The sequence below is a fragment of the Ictalurus punctatus genome, chromosome 1, assembly GCF_001660625.3.
Source record: "Ictalurus punctatus breed USDA103 chromosome 1, Coco_2.0, whole genome shotgun sequence".
Taxonomy (NCBI): domain Eukaryota; kingdom Metazoa; phylum Chordata; class Actinopteri; order Siluriformes; family Ictaluridae; genus Ictalurus; species Ictalurus punctatus.
The window spans coordinates 12,538,118-12,557,758 of NC_030416.2; the positions used below are offsets into that span (position 1 = coordinate 12,538,118).

At 40.1% G+C, this 19,641-nt stretch overlaps 1 protein-coding gene and 2 long non-coding RNA genes across 3 annotated transcripts; all 3 read left to right on the top strand.

Moving 5' to 3' along the window:
• The first annotated feature begins 6,924 nt into the window (after positions 1–6,924).
• Positions 6,925–7,891, top strand: LOC128633459 (uncharacterized). The gene is made up of 3 exons (XR_008396844.1): positions 6,925–7,171; positions 7,323–7,402; positions 7,488–7,891. It is a non-coding gene; the product is annotated as an uncharacterized LOC128633459 (long non-coding RNA).
• Positions 7,892–7,996: 105 nt separating this feature from the next.
• Positions 7,997–9,559, top strand: LOC108263255 (uncharacterized). The gene is made up of 5 exons (XR_006983415.2): positions 7,997–8,128; positions 8,244–8,293; positions 8,376–8,439; positions 8,527–8,613; positions 9,351–9,559. It is a non-coding gene; the product is annotated as an uncharacterized LOC108263255 (long non-coding RNA).
• A 314-nt stretch (positions 9,560–9,873) lies between these two features.
• Positions 9,874–17,672, top strand: grwd1 (glutamate-rich WD repeat containing 1). Its single transcript, XM_017470772.3, has 7 exons — positions 9,874–10,131; positions 13,363–13,480; positions 13,694–13,853; positions 14,098–14,308; positions 14,422–14,567; positions 14,697–14,888; positions 16,594–17,672. The coding sequence occupies exons 1-7, from the start codon at positions 9,912–9,914 to the stop codon at positions 16,900–16,902; spliced, it is 1,356 nt and encodes a 451-aa protein (XP_017326261.1). The 5' UTR covers positions 9,874–9,911; the 3' UTR covers positions 16,903–17,672.
• Positions 17,673–19,641: the final 1,969 nt, after the last annotated feature.

A 19,641-nucleotide genomic window follows, 5' to 3' on the forward strand; every position in this document is an offset into this window, starting at 1 on the left:
ATAGAGGATGTTAGAGGATTTCTGTTTTAAATCAACTACAGCATTTAACCCAAAACATCATTCAATCTCTAAGTTTGTATGTCGTAGGCATGATTAATGCTGCGTAGTTTGCAAGTTAATGAATCAGAAATATGTTAGAATTTGACTTACTTACTGAAATCGATGCTAGTCTAACCTGCCATTAGCAAAGAAAACATTCTTATACAGCCTTATACTAACTTATAACACCCTTACATAAATATAACCAGTTAATGTTAGTAAATTAATGAAACTCACCTTAGCATGCTTTTTTCAAATTAGATTAGTTCATGCTTTCTATGGAGGCAAAGGAGATGCCAAAGACTGGTATTAGATGGGTGCTTATCCTCAGTTTCCACACTGCAGTTTGGAAGCTTATCCATAATCAGATCTGCATAATAGATAGATATAGACTTAACTACACGGTGTAAGATGAGAAGGTCAGTGCAGATGATGAATTGGCATGATTCTTAAAGTTTATTTTGCATTGATAAACTTAATTGGATGCTATAAACTGACATACAGTCATACAGCTAGATGAGAGTAGAAGAGACCTTTGAAACTGGTAACAAAACATTGTTAGCAATGTAAATACAAATGCAAATGTATAGAGCAAAAAGTTGTTTTTTTTCTTGTAAATGCATTTAAGTTAGAGTTCAAGCATCCAACCTTTTCAATAAGTACTTGTAAATGCAAATCTCAAATCTATATTGGTAAAATATTTGATATATTCGTGTCATTTGTAATGTATTTATGAGGAATTCACTATGAGAAACAACTACTTCACCAGACATTCATTTTTTTACTGTCATTCTGATGCACGTAGCAACAATTATCTGCAAACCTTTCAAATGTTTTTATTTATCTCAAAGTATTGCACTTACTCTGCAGTTAAGGATATCTTCACATTTTTTGTAGATTTCTAAAAACAAATAGCACATCAGCTAAATATCTCAAGGTATCCTCCATGTATTGTTGCTATGAGTTTGAAAGTCCAGTTAACATTTTGCTTTGTGTGGAGGCAGAAGCGTGGACAAGCGCCGGTTTGTGAATGAAGGGTGGAGCCGGAGAAGGCAAGTGGTAATGAGTGCACACCTGGGAGGAATTTTCCCCGTTTCAGTAAGCCGAGGCAAGGATAAGAGAGAGAGACACGTGGCTCTAGAGAGCGAGAGAGTACGATGCCAAGCATGAGCTGAGTGTAAAAATAAAAGAAACCCCAGAACAAGAGAAAAAAATAATAAATCACAATTCTCCTTGCTCCACCTTTAAAGAGTGTCACACTGGTGCTGAAATCTGGAAAGAGAAGGAGTCGCCACCATGGACTCAACACTGACCAAACTCATCAGGACCCTCGCCACTCTCTACCAGAACGAGCATCAAGGCCTTGATGCAGCTGCGACGTGACCAGGAGCAGCACATAAAGGATCTCCTCGATGCCCAGGGAGAGGACCAACAGGTGCTCCAGGGCCTAGTACAGCATGCCAGAGCATCAGGAACAACCCCGGCAGCCGCTGGAGCCATGCGCCATGCTGTCCTCACCAAGAAGATGGTTCTGCTGGACGACCCGGAGGCCTTCCTGGAGCTCTACGAGCTCTTGCCACTGGCATGGAGCTGGCTGATGGAACAGTGGGTGGCCTACCTGTTGCTGCTGTTATCTGGAGAGACCCAACTCGCAGCTGATCGACAACCTGATGGAGTACTCGGACCTGAAGTAGGCAATTGTGCAGCGAGTCAGCCAGACCCCAAGCAGCAGCATCAGAAATTGCCCAGAAACTCTGCGACACCTGCCAGAGATGACTGTTGGCTGAGGGGCGCGGCATGGAGGAGGTGATCGACCTGGTGGTCCTGGAACATTTTGTTGGCTAGCTGCCGGATGGGATGGCCGAATGCGTTCAGTGCCACCGTCCAGCGTTGCTAGGGAAGGTGGTCCAGCTGGCAGAAGACCACATGTTGGCATATCCTAGTGCAGGTGATCTTCTCCCCTCTTCATCCTCTGCTTTCTCTCACCAACGCTTGGTCCAAGGGGAGGCATTGGGGAATGCACATTTGTTGAAGGTGAGGTGTGTGCGTGCGGATGTTCACGAGTACCCGATGGTGCCCATTGTCATCGAATTCCGAGGCCAAAAACATAGAGCAGAGGCTAATCCTGGGGACAAATTGGCCAGGGTTCCAGTCATTAGGCAGAGAAATATTCACAGATGGGTCCTACATAAAGGGGAGGCGGTGTGATATGTGCACAGCATTGGCAGGAGAGGCGGTGCCCCAGCCGTCGGCGTCAGCTCCACATCAGAGAGACACCCGGGGGGCGGGGGGGAGGGGGCAGTAGTGGAGCAGTCGTGTGATGAGACGCTGAAGCATGCCTCGACCAAGTGAGAGTAATCAATGGTCAGCTGGGCCCACTGAATTCTGGGCACCCCTATTTTTCAGTGATCAACAATAAATTATATTGAGTGACGCAGGACACTCAGACGCAGGCAGAGATAACCCAATTGTTGGTTCTGCGGAACCGTCGGGAATTGGTATTCCAGGCGGCTCAACATAATCCCATGGCAGGGCACTTAAGGCAGGGGAAAACTCTCGAATGACTCATGGCCTGCTTTTATTTGCCAGGCATTCATAGTGATGTACATGCGGGCATAGCTTTGTGTTAGTTTTAGTGGACTATGCAACGTAATACCCAGAAGCGGTGCTGCTCTGCAATATTTCTGCAGTGAATGTTGCGGAGACACTCTTCCGCATAATCCTGACTGACCAGGGAACATTGTTCCTGTCACGAACACTACGCAATCTGTATGGGATGTTGGGGATTAAATCAGTTCGCACCAGTATTTATCATCTGCAAATAGACGGGCTGGTGGAATGCTTTAATCAAATGCTTAAAAAAACATGATCTGTAAGTCTGTTCAGGATGATGTGCGAAATTGGGATAAGTGGTTAGAGCCCCTGTTACTTTAAGTGCAAGAGGTCCCACAAGCCTCCATGGGGTTTTCCATTTTTAATTATTATATGACACATATATTATAAGAACACCAATCCCAGCTGTATAACAGGGGTACTTGGCTACGGGAATTCACGCCAGGAGAGTACTCATTTTACTACCAATGTCGAGCTCTAAATTGCTCACCAAGTGGCAAAGATTTTTTGAGGTCACACGGCAAGTCAGGGATGTCGACTATGAGGTAAAACGAACAGATAGAGGTGGGGCGCACCACATTTACCACCAGCTGCAGTGCCCATAGCTTTGGCAACAGTAGTGCCTGAGAGGGAGGAGCTGGAACCGGAGGTATATCTAAAAACAGAAATCAATCAATCAATCGAAATCTACCAACAAATGAAAAAATAATCGACTCATATGAAGAGTGTCCGTGGATGAAGTCGTATCTCTCAGGAAAGAACAAATAACTGGTTCGCCACAGTGGAACTCAGCCAATTAGAACTGATTTCCGGGAAAATTAGTTAGCCAGTGGTAGTGCAGAGTGAACTGTAGAGTCCTTATTGAATCCTAAAGGATCTTTATGGTGGGCATGTACATGTTGAGGAGTCTGATGGCCTGAGGGAAGAAGCTCCTCCTGAGCCTCCCAGTTTTAGCCATCAGACTACGGAAGCAATTTCCTGATTGCAGCAGGCTAAACAGACAGTTACCAGTAGTGGGTGGAGTCCCTGATATTTTTAGCAGTTCTAGATGTACATAGATGTCTTGCAGAAATGGGAGAGCAGACCCGGAGATCTCAGCTAAGCGCACCACTCTCTGCAGGGCTTTGTGGTACTGGGCCTAGTAAAAGCATGCAGCTAATTTCAGCTTTTACGTGCAACCTAGATACCTATTATAAGTTGTACACATACTGTTACTGAACTCTGCATCCCAGAAATAAGTACTGTTGTTTTATTTGGAGTGATGTATTGCATTTCACGCAACATTTTCACAAGTGTAAAGCCAATTCACATTTTAAAAAAAAGCGTGGAGCATTCATTTCTGGGATTTTTATTTTTAAATTTATTTATTTATTAATTATTATTTTTGTGGACCGGTTTACATTACATTTACATTTATTCACTTAGCAGACGCTTTTATCCAAAGCAACTTACAAATGAGAAAGATATAAGCAAGGTTGAGTAAATTACTGTAAATATTATTGTAATTATGCATTACCATTGTATATGATCACATCAAATTTGTTAATAAAATTGTATTTTCAATTCTACATTCTGTGACAGTTAAAACTTTTTCACAAAGTTAGGATTTTAACCGATGGCACAGTGTGATCTGCTGCCGAGGCTACAGGCTGAAATATCACGTGTTTAGATTATGGACATGCACTGCAATAATGAATGAATGTTGTAGTTTGTAGTGTTTCAATTAGAAAACACAAATAATAATACACTTAGGCTATTTTATTTTAATCAATGTTGACTTTATATTGGACACTGGCAGCACACATGACAGCAGGTTGGACTGCATTCTGGTGTAAAATGGGTTTAAGAGGAGCTACAGATTGAATGATGGCTAATAAACTGTTATTATTATTATTATTATTATTATTATTATTATTATTATTAACAGCAACAATAATAAATAGAGCTGCAAGCAGCAATGGCGGATTCCTCCTCAAGATTGAACACCATTTCAAAATTGACATGATAGAGAAATGTATTCTACAGGTACAACATTTCAGTGCGTTTAGATCAATGGTAGATTTTAAGTTCATTTTTTGTAGTTTTCCACATATGGTCATTGTAGAACAAAAAGACCTTTTTGTTCCCCGTGAGCAACAAGGTCTGCACACCAACTTTCAGATATTTTGGCCTGATCCAAGACAAACAGCACCATCTACCGGACGTTAAATATATTGTTAAACCTAATATAACATATCAAAGATAACGTGACAGTTCCTTTTAATGTCATTGTTTTGGGGGCTATGAGGTTGCCATAGCACATGGTAACATACTGTAGTGTTCTCTTTGTGTGTGGCACAGGTCAAGTCCCTAAGTTAATGTATCATTGATTTATGGACACAAGGCATGTGCAACAGTTGTCACTTCACCAATATGTAAATAGTTATATGTAATCACCCTATAAAAAGACACCACAGTTCAAGCCAATCGGACCTACGGTTCATGAGGAGATTTTTTTTTTTATATATAGTTTTGGATACATTTTCAATGTACTGGAAAATCTATCATGGCGAACCTTATGGGTCCCAATGTTTCTTTTGTTCCCCATGAGAAGTAAGGCATGTATACTAATTTTAAGCCATTTTGGACTTATGGGACGGAGGGAAAATCACGTAGATTTTTTGTTCGTGGCCTGTAGCGCCACCTATGGGCTCATGTATGCCATTTTTGGTGTGGACTGTAGTATTAATGTGACAAATTTCAAACCTTTTTATCATTCAGATCTTGAGTTATTGGGCACTTTAGGGAGACAATAATAATAATAATAATAATAATAATAATAATAATAATAATAATAAGGGTGCACAGTGGCTTACTGGTTAGCATGTTCGCCTCACACCTTCAGGGTCAGGAGTTCGATTCCCACCGTGGCCCTGTGTGTGTTGAGTGGGCATGTTCTCCCTGTGGTGAGGGGGGTTCCTCCGGGTACTTCAAGTGGTTTCCCTGAATTCAACTGAAAATGCTACTTATAATGACTACTCCAGTTTAAAAATTATTCAACACCCTGAATGGAATCCCTCACAACAGCTCAAATATGCATTAGTTGCACCAGGGGTGCTTGAGCTGGAACACATGAAATACCTAAACTGGCTAGGGGCAGAAAGTGCATGAAATACATGGACGCTGCAGAAAAAGGAAGCTATCAATGGCTGCAAGTAGATTTTTGAGAAGGCAGGTTGTGAAAAACCCTTGAGTGACTGCAAAAGACCTGCAGCAAGACTTGGTGGCAACAGACACTGAGGTTTCAGTGAGCAGAGTAAGGCGCGTACTAAACGCAGAAGGTTTTTATGCCAGAACTCCAAGACATACACAACTACTGACCCAAAAGCACAAGAAAATTCAGCTCAAAATCATATCAATAAGCCACAGAAGTTTTGGGATTGTGTTCTGTGGAGCGATGAAACAAAGCTGGAACTTTTCTGCACGATGGATCAGCGGTATGTCTGGAGGAAGAAGAATGAAGAAAGAGCACACTGTCCACAGTCAAGCATGATGGTGGCTCAGTGTTGCTCTGGGGCTGCTTTGCATCCTCTGGCGCTGGAAACCTGCAGTGTGTGGAAGGCAAGATGGCTTCACTGAAGTATCAAGAAATCCTAGGAGAAAACGTCATGCCGTCTGTGAGGAAGCTGAAGCTTGGGTGTCACTGGACCTTCCAACAGGACAGCATACCTCAAATTCCACCAAGGCTTGGTTGTAGAAGAAGTCATGGAAGATTTAACAGAGCCATCACAGTCACTGGACTTGAACCACATAGAAAATCTCTATGGAATTTGAAGAAGGCGGTTGCAGTACACAAACCCAAGAACACTACTGAACTGGAGGCCATTACTCATGAAGAATGGGCTAAGATTCCTCAGGAACACTGCCAGAAGCTATAAATCTCATTTGCAGCAGGTCATAACAGCAATAAGGTGCTTTACTAAGTACTAAAGATGCTTGCCATGAAGGGGCTGAATAATTTTGAAACTGGAGAAGTCATTATAAGTAGCATTTTCAGTTGAATTTGGGGAAACCACTTGAAGCATTCGTTGTTTGAACTATTTCAATTGATTCTTTTGGTTTGTTCATTGCAAACAGCTGAAAGTCTGTACATTTTGACAATAAACCTGATTTGAAATGGTGGTTGAATAATTTTGATTGCAACTGAGTCACGTAAACCTAATTTATTGCAGAGCCTGTCAATGTGCTGGAAGAATCGTTAGATTCTCCCTCTGTTCTCCAGATATGTGTCAATTAAAAAGTTATATTTTATGTACCTTTGAAACCTGTAGGTTGCTTCTGTGTCTCTCTCTCTCTCTCTCTCTCTCTCTCTCTCTCTCTCTCTCTCTCTCTCTCTCTCTCTCTCTCTCTCTCTCTCTCTCTCTGTGTGTGTGTGTGTGTGTGTGTGTGTGTGTGTGTGTGTGTGTGTGTTAAGGTTGTTGAGACAAGTCTGCAGCTGCTTCTCATTGAACAGCACCATGAACCGTCAGCTGTTCTTCTGGTAACCAAACCTTTCATTTATTTACTAAAGTCTAGCACTGAATTTTCCAAAGTTGTTTCTGCTGTGTAGAAAGTGACAGAATGTTCGATGTGTTAGTATGAAACTGCTATGATAAGAAGCATTTATGATCTTTGTGCTCTACTTCTCACAGCCTCTCAGTGCCAGTGAGATGAGCAGCGCCTGTTGCAGCATTCAGTTCCTCTCTTCTACTTATTCAGCTCCCAGACTGGGGTATTGTACAGTGCTGCAGCTGAAATACACACACACACTCTTCTTTACAAGCTCTAATGTTTGGTTTTGTTTTTTCTATTTCTAGTCAGTGGACATTTTAAGGTACTTCCTCGGCATGATAAGGGGTCCAGAGAGTCGGCTCTGCTGGTTTAAAACCACCAAGACCCGCTACTTGGATCAAGAGGTAATCACATACTTTATTACTCTGATGAAGAGAACTGACACTAATGATTATTAGATGAACAGTTTTCTGATAGATCTTGAGCTAATTGTTATTTGCAGGGATTCCCTTATCATATCAACACAGAGGTTTGTTTCACTGGCATACAGGTAAGGGATTATTTGTTGTAGAATCACACAAAACTTTTGTTAATTGCAGTGACTAATTGTGTTCACTTTAAATTGTTTTCTTTAGTGTCTATCTGGGAGTGTTACAGAACTCATTTCCTGTCACCGCATGGAGACTGTCACAGTGCCACTTGAGGACTATGTGGTAAATTTATTATACTGTCATGATGTGTATATGTAGATAGCAACTTATGGAATTTTGTCTGTTGTACATTTGTCTGCATTGTCAATATTTGTTTTTGTTTTTTTAATTAACCGCAACCCTTGAAAAGGGTTACCTGCATTTTCCTGTATATCGGTCCAGTGGACACAACTTGGGTGCAGGAAAACAACTGTAACGCTCCCTACAATGATGCAGAGAGTGAACCAGACTCTGAGGTAATACCATGTTTCAGAGCTGATGTATATCTACATATGCTGCTATTCCCCTGAATGTGCAGCTATAAAATTTACTGTGGGAGATTTAATGATCCATTGCAAATTTGGCTTGCAGGAGAACGAGGAGAGCCTTGCTTTTTTGGAGTTGGGGGTTCCCTTTATTAGGTACCATCCTCTTCTTTTTGTTGGTGTAATTGTGTAATGTATGTTTAACATACACTAAGCATTTACACCTCTTATTTCTTAGCTACCATCTTTCAGACAGAGGGGTTACAGACATCGGCCTGAAGCTGCGTGTTCAGGCGTTCTCTGTGAGTAAATCCTTTGTTTACCTGCAGTTGTTACTCAGGTACGTTACACTCTGCTTTAACTTATATTGTGTGTTCTCTAATTTTCAGACTCTGCTCGCCAGTATCCACAACCAGAACTTCTCGTTATTGGTTGGAAAGAAGATTGTGATGCGTCTGACAGCAGCTAACAACCAGGTGACTTCAGGATGATTGTTTCATTTTTGTGCAGAATACTTTCAGTTAATGTTTTAGTGGTCAAATATAAAAACAACAACCGGCAATTGGGCAGTGAAAAAAATTGCATTAGCATGCATTTTAACACATAAGTGCAAGGTATCTCTTTTAATTTACAATTGATATTGTAGGTCATTTGGTAGTTCCTGCTATCTCTTTTAACATTAATAAAGCAAAACAAACAGCTTGTCATGTCACTGTAAAGAAAACAACAACAACAAAGCACAAAGTCACCTGCACTGTGGCAGAAAACATATTGACCCTATTGACATATTGACATATTCACCCGAGATTCATTCCATAAATATATTTTAAAAATCCACTTACAGAAAATGTCACCATATCAGCAATTATATGTTTTGTTTTTATTAAATAACAGCACATTTGTAAACCTGTTCATAATTTGGTGTAGATTATATGGAGCGTCTGCCGTACAAACCCCTTTGAAAGAGTTGCTACTAAAGAAATATATTAGTGTAGAACATACAGTACATAAAAATTTCCTGATAGCAACTTTGACACATTCTTGCTATAATTAGACCCCCAAAATTAATCTTTTCTTCCTCTGTTGCATTTCATATGTGTTCTTTTCCATCACTACTTCCCTACATTGCTCAAGCTCTCAATGAGTGAGTATAAATTAATTTTGGTATTTTCAATAAACTTCGTATTTATTATTTTTTTCTTCATTTCTACAGAGAGCCCAGGACCAAAGGACCAGTGTAAAATCCCTCATCCCTCAATACTCATCCCTTTATAGCCTATCCCTCAGTACTTTATCCCGATCCCCATCACTTTATTCCTTTCGGTAGCATAAGGAGCATATACAGATGACAGCTGTAAATAGAATTGTTTGTAAATTGTTATTACATAATGCGTATATAGTTTATTTTAATAAAGGTTTTCATTTGCTCCTATTGCAGACTAATTGTAATTATTTTTAATCATCAATATATGTAATAATCCTTTAAAAAGCAACACAACACAATATGAATTTCTCAGTCATATACAAAGCCTTTAAAAATAATTGAATCTGAAACTGATAGATGACAAATAACAAAATTCAGATATTCATAGCCCCCCCCCCCCCACAAATTCACAAACTGTCATAATATATCTCAATTCACCCGGTTTATTTAATGAGTTTAAAAGCAGAAATATTAGAAAAAAAAGACTGTGAAACATTACAATGCCGGTGTGGCAGTTTAAGTGACGTCACCGGAAGTGCGCCCTGGGCTGCTTCTTGAGTTGTTCTCAAAATGGCTGCGCCCGATGAAAACACGCTTCTTCAGGAAAATGAAGAAGTTGATGAGATGGAAGCGGGTGACAGTGATGAAGATGAGATGGAAGAAGAAGAAGGACAGGGGGGAGAAGGAGGGGAGATTAAAGTGTATGTGCCTGGCGTTCAGCCGCTTCAGCCGGGAGAAGAGCTAGAGATGGACCGCTCGGCTTACCGCATGTATCACGAGTGCCAGACAGGTGGGTCAGTCAAAACTCGCAGTATTAATATATACATGCTGGGTTACAAGTAATTATCGATAGAGTCTGTCGGGGGTGTGTGTTTGCAGAAAGTTATTAGTGTGTAATAAGCAAGCCTTTACCATGCAGTACTGGGGGGTATTCCAGAGAGCAGGTTATGCGACTTACCTGGGTAAATTTACTCAGAGTAAACGGAGAACCTCAACTTTCAGTTCCAAAAACAGAGGTAACTTTCAGGGTATCTAAGTAGCCATAGCAACTTACTCTCTGAACATAATCTACTCTGAAGCAGGTTATGTTCCAGTGTTAGTCTGTTTCAGAGAGCTGACAGAGCATGGCGTACCCTTTTGAAGAATATCCAGTTTTCAATATCCAACAAACCTTTTGAAACTCCACATCACCGACGTGACACATTGTGGATCTGTGCTTAACCCTGAGCACAGTTTATGCATTGCTCTACATTTTTTTTGTTTGTTTTTACCTGAGGGAGTTTTCTGTATAGCATGGGCAATGCAGATCATATGGGAAAGGCAACTGTGTGTAGGGCCGTTCGTAAAGTATGCCTTGCACTCAAACAGTTCCTCCACACCTTTGTGCAGTTCCCTGGCAATTTCAGGTTTCCCAAATGTGATTGGATGAATTTATGGAACTGACATTACTATTAAAGCTCCTTCAGTCAATAAAGGTGACTATGTTAATAGGAAGTCATTCCATAGCATCAGTGTGCAGGTAACAGTAGAATATTAGGTGCTGAATCAAGGTTTAAGGCATTAAATGCAATCATTACTGGTCCCCACAAACTGCGTAATATGTGACGCATCCTACCTCATCACCAACATGGAAGCAAAATGGCCAGGATCTGTATACATTACCAGAATATTTCAAGGCCCCCCACTCTTTATGAAGATGATCAGGAGGAACCCACAGTTAACCCAGTGGACTAAAGGGATTGCAGGGTGTTATGAGATGTGATCTGCCAAAGTCACTTCTAATTAAAAGACTAATGCACAAAATAAACAGTTGTGTGGTTTATTGTTTCTTTATTTTGTGTAATTGAAAGACATTTTTATTTATTGCTTTACCATTCAGCAATAAATGCCAGAATAATCATCACTAGGAAAATACTTTGCCTAACATTACCAGTGCTTCAGCAATTCAGTTCCAAGTCTGGCCTTTTTTTATGTTCACCTTTTTTTCCCTTCCATTTGAAGTTGTAGAAGGTCCATCTCCATGTCCCTTTCTCTAATTTTCATTTGAAGATACCGCTCCTTTGCAGGCAGCTAGGAAGACAATCATAATTCAATATGACTGATAACATAAATGTCTGTAATACATACACAGACCAAATATTTTTAATCAGGACAACTGCAAACAAATTTTTACACTGCCAAGATTCTGTGTCGAGGTAGATGGACCCTCTTCTGTACAGGAATCCCCAGCCGTAATCTTTAAGGGGACAATGACAAAGTTTTAATAATCACACATCTTTAAATAAAGGGAACGCATTATGTTATACCTCTGTGGGCCTCCCAGCATCTTCAGTTTGTACCTCTGTCATAGCAGAGGTGATCTCTTCATCTTCATCGTACAGTACACATTACTAATGGTCTAGCAAACAAACAATACCTGAACACAATAATCACTTACAACTGTGGCAGTATGTGCTGTTGCAGAAGGGTCAATTAATACAGTGTGTCCATTAGCAAGTGTAAGAAAATGAAATCAGATGCTCAATGTACATTCTCAAACAAATACAACTAATATACAAAGACATAAGGAATATCTAGTAGTGGCACTAAATTAAGATTACAGTACACACCATATGCAGTAAAATAAAATAAGCATGCATAATACACAAGTGAAACATTGCCAAAAGGTGTTATTTTAAAAATTATTTTTTAGACTATGGCAGTGTTTATTGTTATCTTGATTGTTTAAGGATAAATCACTTAAAGCACTGGAAACTTTGATAAAGGAACAGTACCAGCTCCTCAGCTGGAGTTATTGAAGGTGCTGGTGGTCCCCCATCCATTTTGTGGGTCTTTTTCCTGTGCCTATATCGACCAGAGAGAAAAGTTATTATAGAAGGTTGGGCCAATTACTTGGGTTACAATTTAGGAAATTTATGAAATATCTTTTTGGAGAATGTTTGTTTCATTTTGTCTTGGGTCCTTAAGTATTACACCTGATAAAATGTAAAGCCTATTATATTATTTGTACATAGTACTATGTTAATAAATTGATGGAGGGCTAAAAGTAAAGGCATATCTATTAAGTGTTATGGCACGGGTCGAATAGGATCAGTGTTCGGTTTTGCTTCATAATGAAAGGAAAGTTTTCAGATATTTATGAACACACAAACTCTCGCATTTACTTAATCCGTTACTTTTTTCCAAGCCAACTCTCTGTCCGATTTAGCAGTGTTACTTTTTTTGTTATAAGTGGTTTATATTCCTCATAAGCATGCATTGAAACCTCTAATTCTGCTTTGCTAAAGTATGCAGCTCACTTTTTCCTCACCCTGGGTTTCCATGGTGACTCCTGAAATTGTGAACCGTTGACAAGGTCTTTATATACTCACCGTCCACATGCGTTAACTCCGAGTTACCAGTAGGAGGTTGATTGAACTTACTCCTCACAGGTGTTCTGGGACCAGAAAGCCCAGAGTAAGCATAATTTGAGTTAATCAACCTAGAGGTCAGGGTTTATGTAAAGTTAAGATAACCTTGCTTTCTGGAATACCCTCCTGGTAGTAGATGTAGGTGCTGTGTGTTGCTTGTTGTGAGCATATACTTGACAAGAAGCCATCAGCCTAATTTCTAGTGCGTAGCTTTATTGCATTGATATCATACATAGTTGAATGCACACCTCATATGCTGAGAAGGAAATCTAATATTTCTTTGATTTTGCTGGAAGTAATTTCCCTTAAGTTTGCCCTTCAGTGTTTGAAATATAATTCCACATGGCTTCCCTATTGGTTTCCCTAGCAAGGCCATGCTGTCGCTTGAAAAAACTGGAGTATGCATTCACATCCTTGGCATAGAAAAAATAAGCTCTAAAACAATATCTGGATTAGTAAAATGAGCCTCAACCAAAACACACATTTATTGGGCTCCCTTTTAAAGATCAAAATTGCTTTGTCACATTTTAGAGCTGTAGTTCCTAAGTTTTTATTGACGGTTTACACAAGTCACACGTCTCAGTGTAATCACCTAAAGTTTCTTTTTCCAGGTGCCCCTTGTTTGAGTTTTGATGTATTACGTGATGCTGAGGGAGAAGGAAGAGAAATGTTTCCCCTGTCTATGCTGCTGTGTGCAGGTACCCAAGCAGACACAGCTCTCAGTAACAGGTCAGTTCATTTCACAGACCAACAAATAAAAACTGTATGCACGCTGTACTTTATATTTCAAACACCCGGTCATGGGTGGCACTAGAGCTCAAATCTGTAGAAGTAATATTTTGGCTGTTGTGCATTTGATTACAATTTTCCATTTGTAAATGCTTGTATAACTGGCCATAGGTTAAAAGAAATAGATTCGCCTGTTTTTCTGTTTCTGTCCAGACTCATTGTCATGCGCATACACAACCTGTATGGCATTGAAAAAGCAAACGAGGAGGAGGAAGCGAGCAGTGATGAGAGTGATGAAGATGAGGATGATGAGAAGAAGCCACAGATGGAGTTGGCCATGGTGCCCCATTATGGAGGAATAAATAGAGTCAGAGTGAGTGACTGACTGATTATGATTCTTTCAGTTGTTTTAGTTGCACTGAATGGACACTTCTGTAAACTTTTTATAAACAGATAATAAAAATGGGTCCTTGGTTCTAAAGTCATTCAACAGAAAAGGGCCTTTATATATATATATATATATATATATATATATATATATATATATATATATATATATATATATATATATATATATATATTTCTTAATACATTTTGCCTCTGTTTTCGTGACTCAGGTGACCCAGAATGGTGAGCAGTCATTGGCTGCTGTCTGGTGTGAGAAAGGTCAGGTGGAAATTTTTGATCTTCGGCCACAACTGGAAGCAGTTCACAGCTCTGCTGCCATGGCAGCGTTTATTAAACAGAATAAGGAGGCCACACCTTTGTTCAGTTTCTCAGGTCACATGACAGAAGGCTTTGCCATCGACTGGTCTCCAAAAGTACCAGGTCAGTTAGCACAGTGGAATTAAATTGGCTCTTTTGTGTCCCAGATGGAAATAAAAATAATCCCTCTTTACACTCTATTAATGTCATTAATGTCGTCACACTTTGCCTCCAAGGCCGGCTTGTGAGTGGAGACTGCAAGAAGAACATTCACGTGTGGGAGCCACGAGAGGGTGGAACTTCCTGGAAGATTGACCAGCGGCCTTTTAGCTCTCATACCAAGTCTGTGGAGGACCTCCAGTGGTCACCTACTGAAGCAACAGTAAGTCAATAAAGGCAACAACAATTGTCAGTTGTGACTTATTAATACTTTAATACACAGTAATTGTTTCACCTGTAAAACACAGTTAAAACTTTTTATCATGACTGGTTGTTTTATTCTGACTCTCAGGTTTTCGCCTCCTGCTCAGTGGATCAGTCCATTCGCATTTGGGATATCAGAGCTCCTCCAAAATCGATGCTTTCCACCAATGAGGCTCATTCGTCAGACGTCAACGTCATCAGTTGGAATCGGACTGAACCATTCCTGTTATCTGGAGGGGATGATGGGCTTCTGAAGGTGTGGGACTTGAGGCAGTTCCAGGTGAGCAATTTCTGTACAATTACTGTATTAATTGAAGCCACAAACACTTAGATGGAACTCCAGTGTTTCCGATATATCGTACAATAAGAAACTAATGTAACCAAGGTGGTTTCTGGTCCATGGTTTGAAAAAAAAGAAAGAAAAAGAAACTTGTTCTCAGGGCAAAGGTTACATGAAATGTTTTGTCTGTTTCTCACCTTGATTACCCTAAAATGAGTACAATCCAATCATTCTATTTAATGTTTTACCTTTTAGCACACCTGAGTCTTTATGAGCTGGTCATCCATCCAGTTTCACTGAGCTATAAATATGAGGTGATGCATAGACCAAACACATGTAGTTATCATTCAACATGAGATGATGCACAAATGATGATAAAAGTTTCTGGCTATCTTAAATTTGGCAATATCTACAAATACAGCTTCACTATTTTAAAACAATTGTCTTCACTATTTGGACAATTGCTAAGAATTTTCAAACGGCTAAATCTGAGGGGACACTCTTACAAAAGGAAGCAGGTGTAAGAACGTTTGCGAGGAAAAAACGTTCTCCATAGATCACAATTGGACAATTGCAGGCGTTGGTTGCATCCTGGGGAGAAGTCGTGCCCAAAAGCAGAATTAGACTCTACATCTTTGCCAACTATTTATAAGACTTGTCTTAAGAAATCCCCCGCTGTCGTCATGTCACAAATGTAAGTGTCCGCAGTTTGCCAAACATTACTGGACTTTAAAAAAGGAACTTTTGGCAATAGGTTTAAAATGAGCTCATGGTTAGGATACATGCCATCATGAAATAAAGCTTACTGAGAACTGAAGGGAAGTGTCTATCAGGAAGGCCTCTGAAGGATGTGGAGAGGTTTTGTAGTGAGAAATAGTCTTGGATCCTTTTACGCACCTTCAAGTATCTCATTCAGCATTATAAAAAGTTTCAGTGCTGTTATCTTTGAAAAGGTGCAGTGGTGCCAATAATGGCAGCATGAGTTTTTGGGAATATTTCTTGTTTTATTTGGATCATTTTGCCTTGTCTTGCTGATCCAGGTATAATCAAGCTGATTTTCCAGATCATCTTTACCAAGGGTGCCAGTAATTCTGGGGACATTGTGTGAAATCAAATGACTGCCACATTTCATGCACTGACCTAACACTAAAACCTCTCCAACTGGGTGTTATTTCACTGTTGGAAGTCAAGTGCACAACAGTTCAATCCGTGCACAGGATCCCTTCTACGCTTACGGATTCCATTTTCCCATCATACAAAAATATAGATGCAAATATTAGTCCTGCTTTACTCACTGTGTATGCACACACACAAATTTGTGCAGCTGTAATGCAAATCATCTCTACCCGTGTTGTGGTCTTATTAATTTTTTATGCAACAATGTTACGGTATACCAAATCACCATGTCAAGCTGAGAACAAACATTTTTCTTCATGGTAACCAGAAGGTTTCTGGTGACCTTGGTTAATTATTGTACAGTATTTCTGCACAAACATGGTAGATTTGAGCACACATGCATTTTTGTATGTGAACAGAAGGAATATGAGAGCAGATTATCATGCGCATGGATTAAACGAGTGTGCTTTCAACATTATCTCGGCGATCTTGTTTGTTCTTCTGTTGGTCCACCCTCTCCATTTTCTCTTATTTTTTCCATTTCCCATATTATTCCTTTCCCTACTTTGTTCATTCTTTTCTCTCTCAGTCTGGGCGTCCAGTGGCCAGCTTCAAGCAGCACAGTGCCCCTATCGCATCAGTGGAATGGAGCCCCATCGACTCCAGCGTGTTTGCCGCCTCTGGAGCAGACGATGTCATCAGCCAATGGGATCTGTCGGTGGAGTCATGTGACATGGGTGAACAAGCTGACAGCTTAAAGAAGCTCCCACCACAGCTGCTGTTCTTGCATCAGGGCCAGACAGAGGTCAAGGAGCTCCACTGGCACCCACAGATCCAAGGAACTCTCATCTCCACAGCACTGTCAGGATTCAACATTTTCAGGACTATTTCAGTGTAAAAGGGAAAAAAGTACATGTGTGCTTTTGTGCCTTATGACCATAGTAGAAATATGTTAAGTACCATCATCATGTCAGTGATCAACATTTTTCTTTTTGACTGATCACTACACTTGTTTCTAGATCATCTCGACTGGTTTTAAATATAGGCAATTAAAAAGGTCTTGATACACTTCATATAAATCTACACTGAAACTGATGAGCTCAGCTGGTGCTGAAGGTGACAGGCAGCCAGTGCAAACACAGCTGTGTGTCCTAGTTTTGAAGATCACTCATGCTACACTGCTCATCAACATGTTGGAAAATGTCTTTACCCTTTTTTATGCCATGAGTGAATGCTATTAACTCAAGTGAAATTTTGTACAAATATTTCTAGAGTCTTCTGTGTGTGCTTAGAATCAGTCCAAGTCCAAGAGAGCAAAATTACCCATTACTTTCTCCTGCCTGCCAGCCTGACTGACAGTAACCAAATCTGTGAGCTCATGTATGTGAAAGAGGGTAGTTAGTGCTTTCCTCCAAGTGGGTTCACCCTCTAATGTAACATGAGCAGCATTTTGAAAAGGTGGCTGGCTTCATGTTTCTCTAAAAACGCCATGCTAGCCTTGACCCTCCTCGGTTGGCAGTGACTTGTGTATGGATCTCTTAAAGACATTACTTTATTCTTGATTCTGAACTTGTGTTAAGAACAACTGAAATGAAATGTCTTTTCTGTCATAATATTTTCACAAGGCCTCATTTTCATGGACACAAATAAAGACTGCTACAAAACCTGCTTGCATTTAATTGAGTGGTAAGGATTTTGAAGATGTGGAGTTAGAGAAGCTCCTCAGTCCATGGTAGAAGTGGTTTACTTCAGTAACCGCATGAAGGAAGTTGGTTTTAAGTAGTTTGAACACCAGAAAAACTGGTGGCTCTGTTATACACTATATGGCCAAAAATATGTGGACACATGACCAACACAAATGCATATGTGGTTCTTCCCCAAACTGTTGCTGCAAAGTTGAGAGCACGTAATTGTCTAGATGTCTTTGCAATTTCCCTTCATAGGAACTAAGAGACTCAAACGTGGCCCAGCAAGACAATGCCCCTGTGCACAAAGTGAGATCCATGAAGACATGGTTTGCTAAGCTTAAAGTGGAAGAACTTGAGTGCCCTGCACAGAACCCTGACCTCAACGCCATTGAACATCTTTTGGATTAACTGGAATGTTGACTGTGCATCAGGATTCCATACCCAACATCAGCGCCTGACCTCATTAGTGCTCTTGTGGCTGAATGAGCAGAAATTCCCACAGCAATGTTCCATAATGTAGTGGAAAGCCTTCTCAAAAGAATGGAGGCTGTTCAACAAGGAGGGGGCTAACTTTGGAATTAAATGGTCAACAAGCATATACGGGTATGATGGTCCGGTGTCTACGTACTGCTAGCCATGTAGTGTACTTTGGGAGGCATTTTTCTGATGTGGTTTGGGTACACATGTTCTCTTAAGAGGAAAATCAATAAAGTTCTGATCTTCGATTAAACATTTTTATTCTGATGGGCGTGGTCTCTTCCAGGATGATAATGCCCCCCATTCAATGGGCACGAGAGCTCACCGAATGGTTTGATGAGAATCAAACGATCACCAGATCTCAATCCAGTTGAACATCTACGGGAGATTTTGGACAGACATGTTAGACAGCTCTCTCAATCTCCATCAGCAAAACACTAGCTGAGGGAATATTTTTTGGAAGAATGATGTTCATTCCTCCAGTAGTTTCAGAGACTAGAATTTATGCCAAGGTGCATTGAAGCTGTTCTGGCAGCTCATAGTGACCCAATATCTTACTGAGATACTTTATGTTGATTTTTCCTTCAATTTGTCAGCTATCTGTAGCAGAAGCAGATGGGTTTTTTTTTAAGTGCCTAATGTTATGATAACCAGATGGTGCAGGCAGTATGATGGAAAAATTATGGAAACTGTACAATTTGGCTATAAAACCTAAAGTAAAGGATGTGACAGGTTATGACATTAAATACATTAAGATTTTTTCGTTGTCTGTTAAAAGTATTAGACACCCTCACTGTCATTTATTTTAAATAGCTGCAGTTTGTCATTTTCTCTGTGTAAGACGTAGGCTTCAAAAGCATAAAGAAAGATATTCACTTTTGCTTGTTTTATTACTTTACCACTGTGTTTGATGTTATTGAGTGCGGTTTGGGTGAATTCACACTTGGATTATTAGCATAACTGAGAAATGAAGAAAAATCAAAATAAAAGGCAGTAATAGGAAATAAAGAAATACATTTATTATTGCAGAATTCAATACCAATAGCATCACATATAGGAAGTGCAGTGTTCCATGGTGTACACATAAATGCAGGTTCTTCAAGAGCTTACAGGCAGAACTGGTCTGACAAATACAGGATGACCCACAAGTCTCCATACAAAAGTGGAAATTAACTTTTAATATCTTCCAAAAAATTCATATTTAGTTTATATAATATATATTTTTTCAGATAGCCTTTAAGAATCATTCTCATGGCTGGATCGGGAAGCTGTTGCAAGGTTACGATGGACTTTAACAGGAAACATGGCGAGCACATCACACACACACACACACACACACACACACACACACACACACACACACACACACACACACACAACACTCCTGCCAAACGTATTAACAAATTCAAAAAGACGAAGTGAAGCGGACCAACCGAGAAGTCCACGGACATCCACTGACGAAAGCACAACTG

What these genes read in the sequence shown, in the direction of transcription:
- grwd1 (XM_017470772.3), top strand. Translation starts at nt 9,912, where the DNA reads ATGGCTGCGCCCGATGAAAACACGCTTCTTCAGGAAAATGAAGAAGTT. An exon ending in GAGGAATAAATAGAGTCAGA is followed by an intron (nt 13,854 to 14,097) that starts GTGAGTGACTGA and finishes TTCGTGACTCAG; the next exon opens with GTGACCCAGAATGGTGAGCA. An exon ending in GGTCACCTACTGAAGCAACA is followed by an intron (nt 14,568 to 14,696) that starts GTAAGTCAATAA and finishes TCTGACTCTCAG; the next exon opens with GTTTTCGCCTCCTGCTCAGT.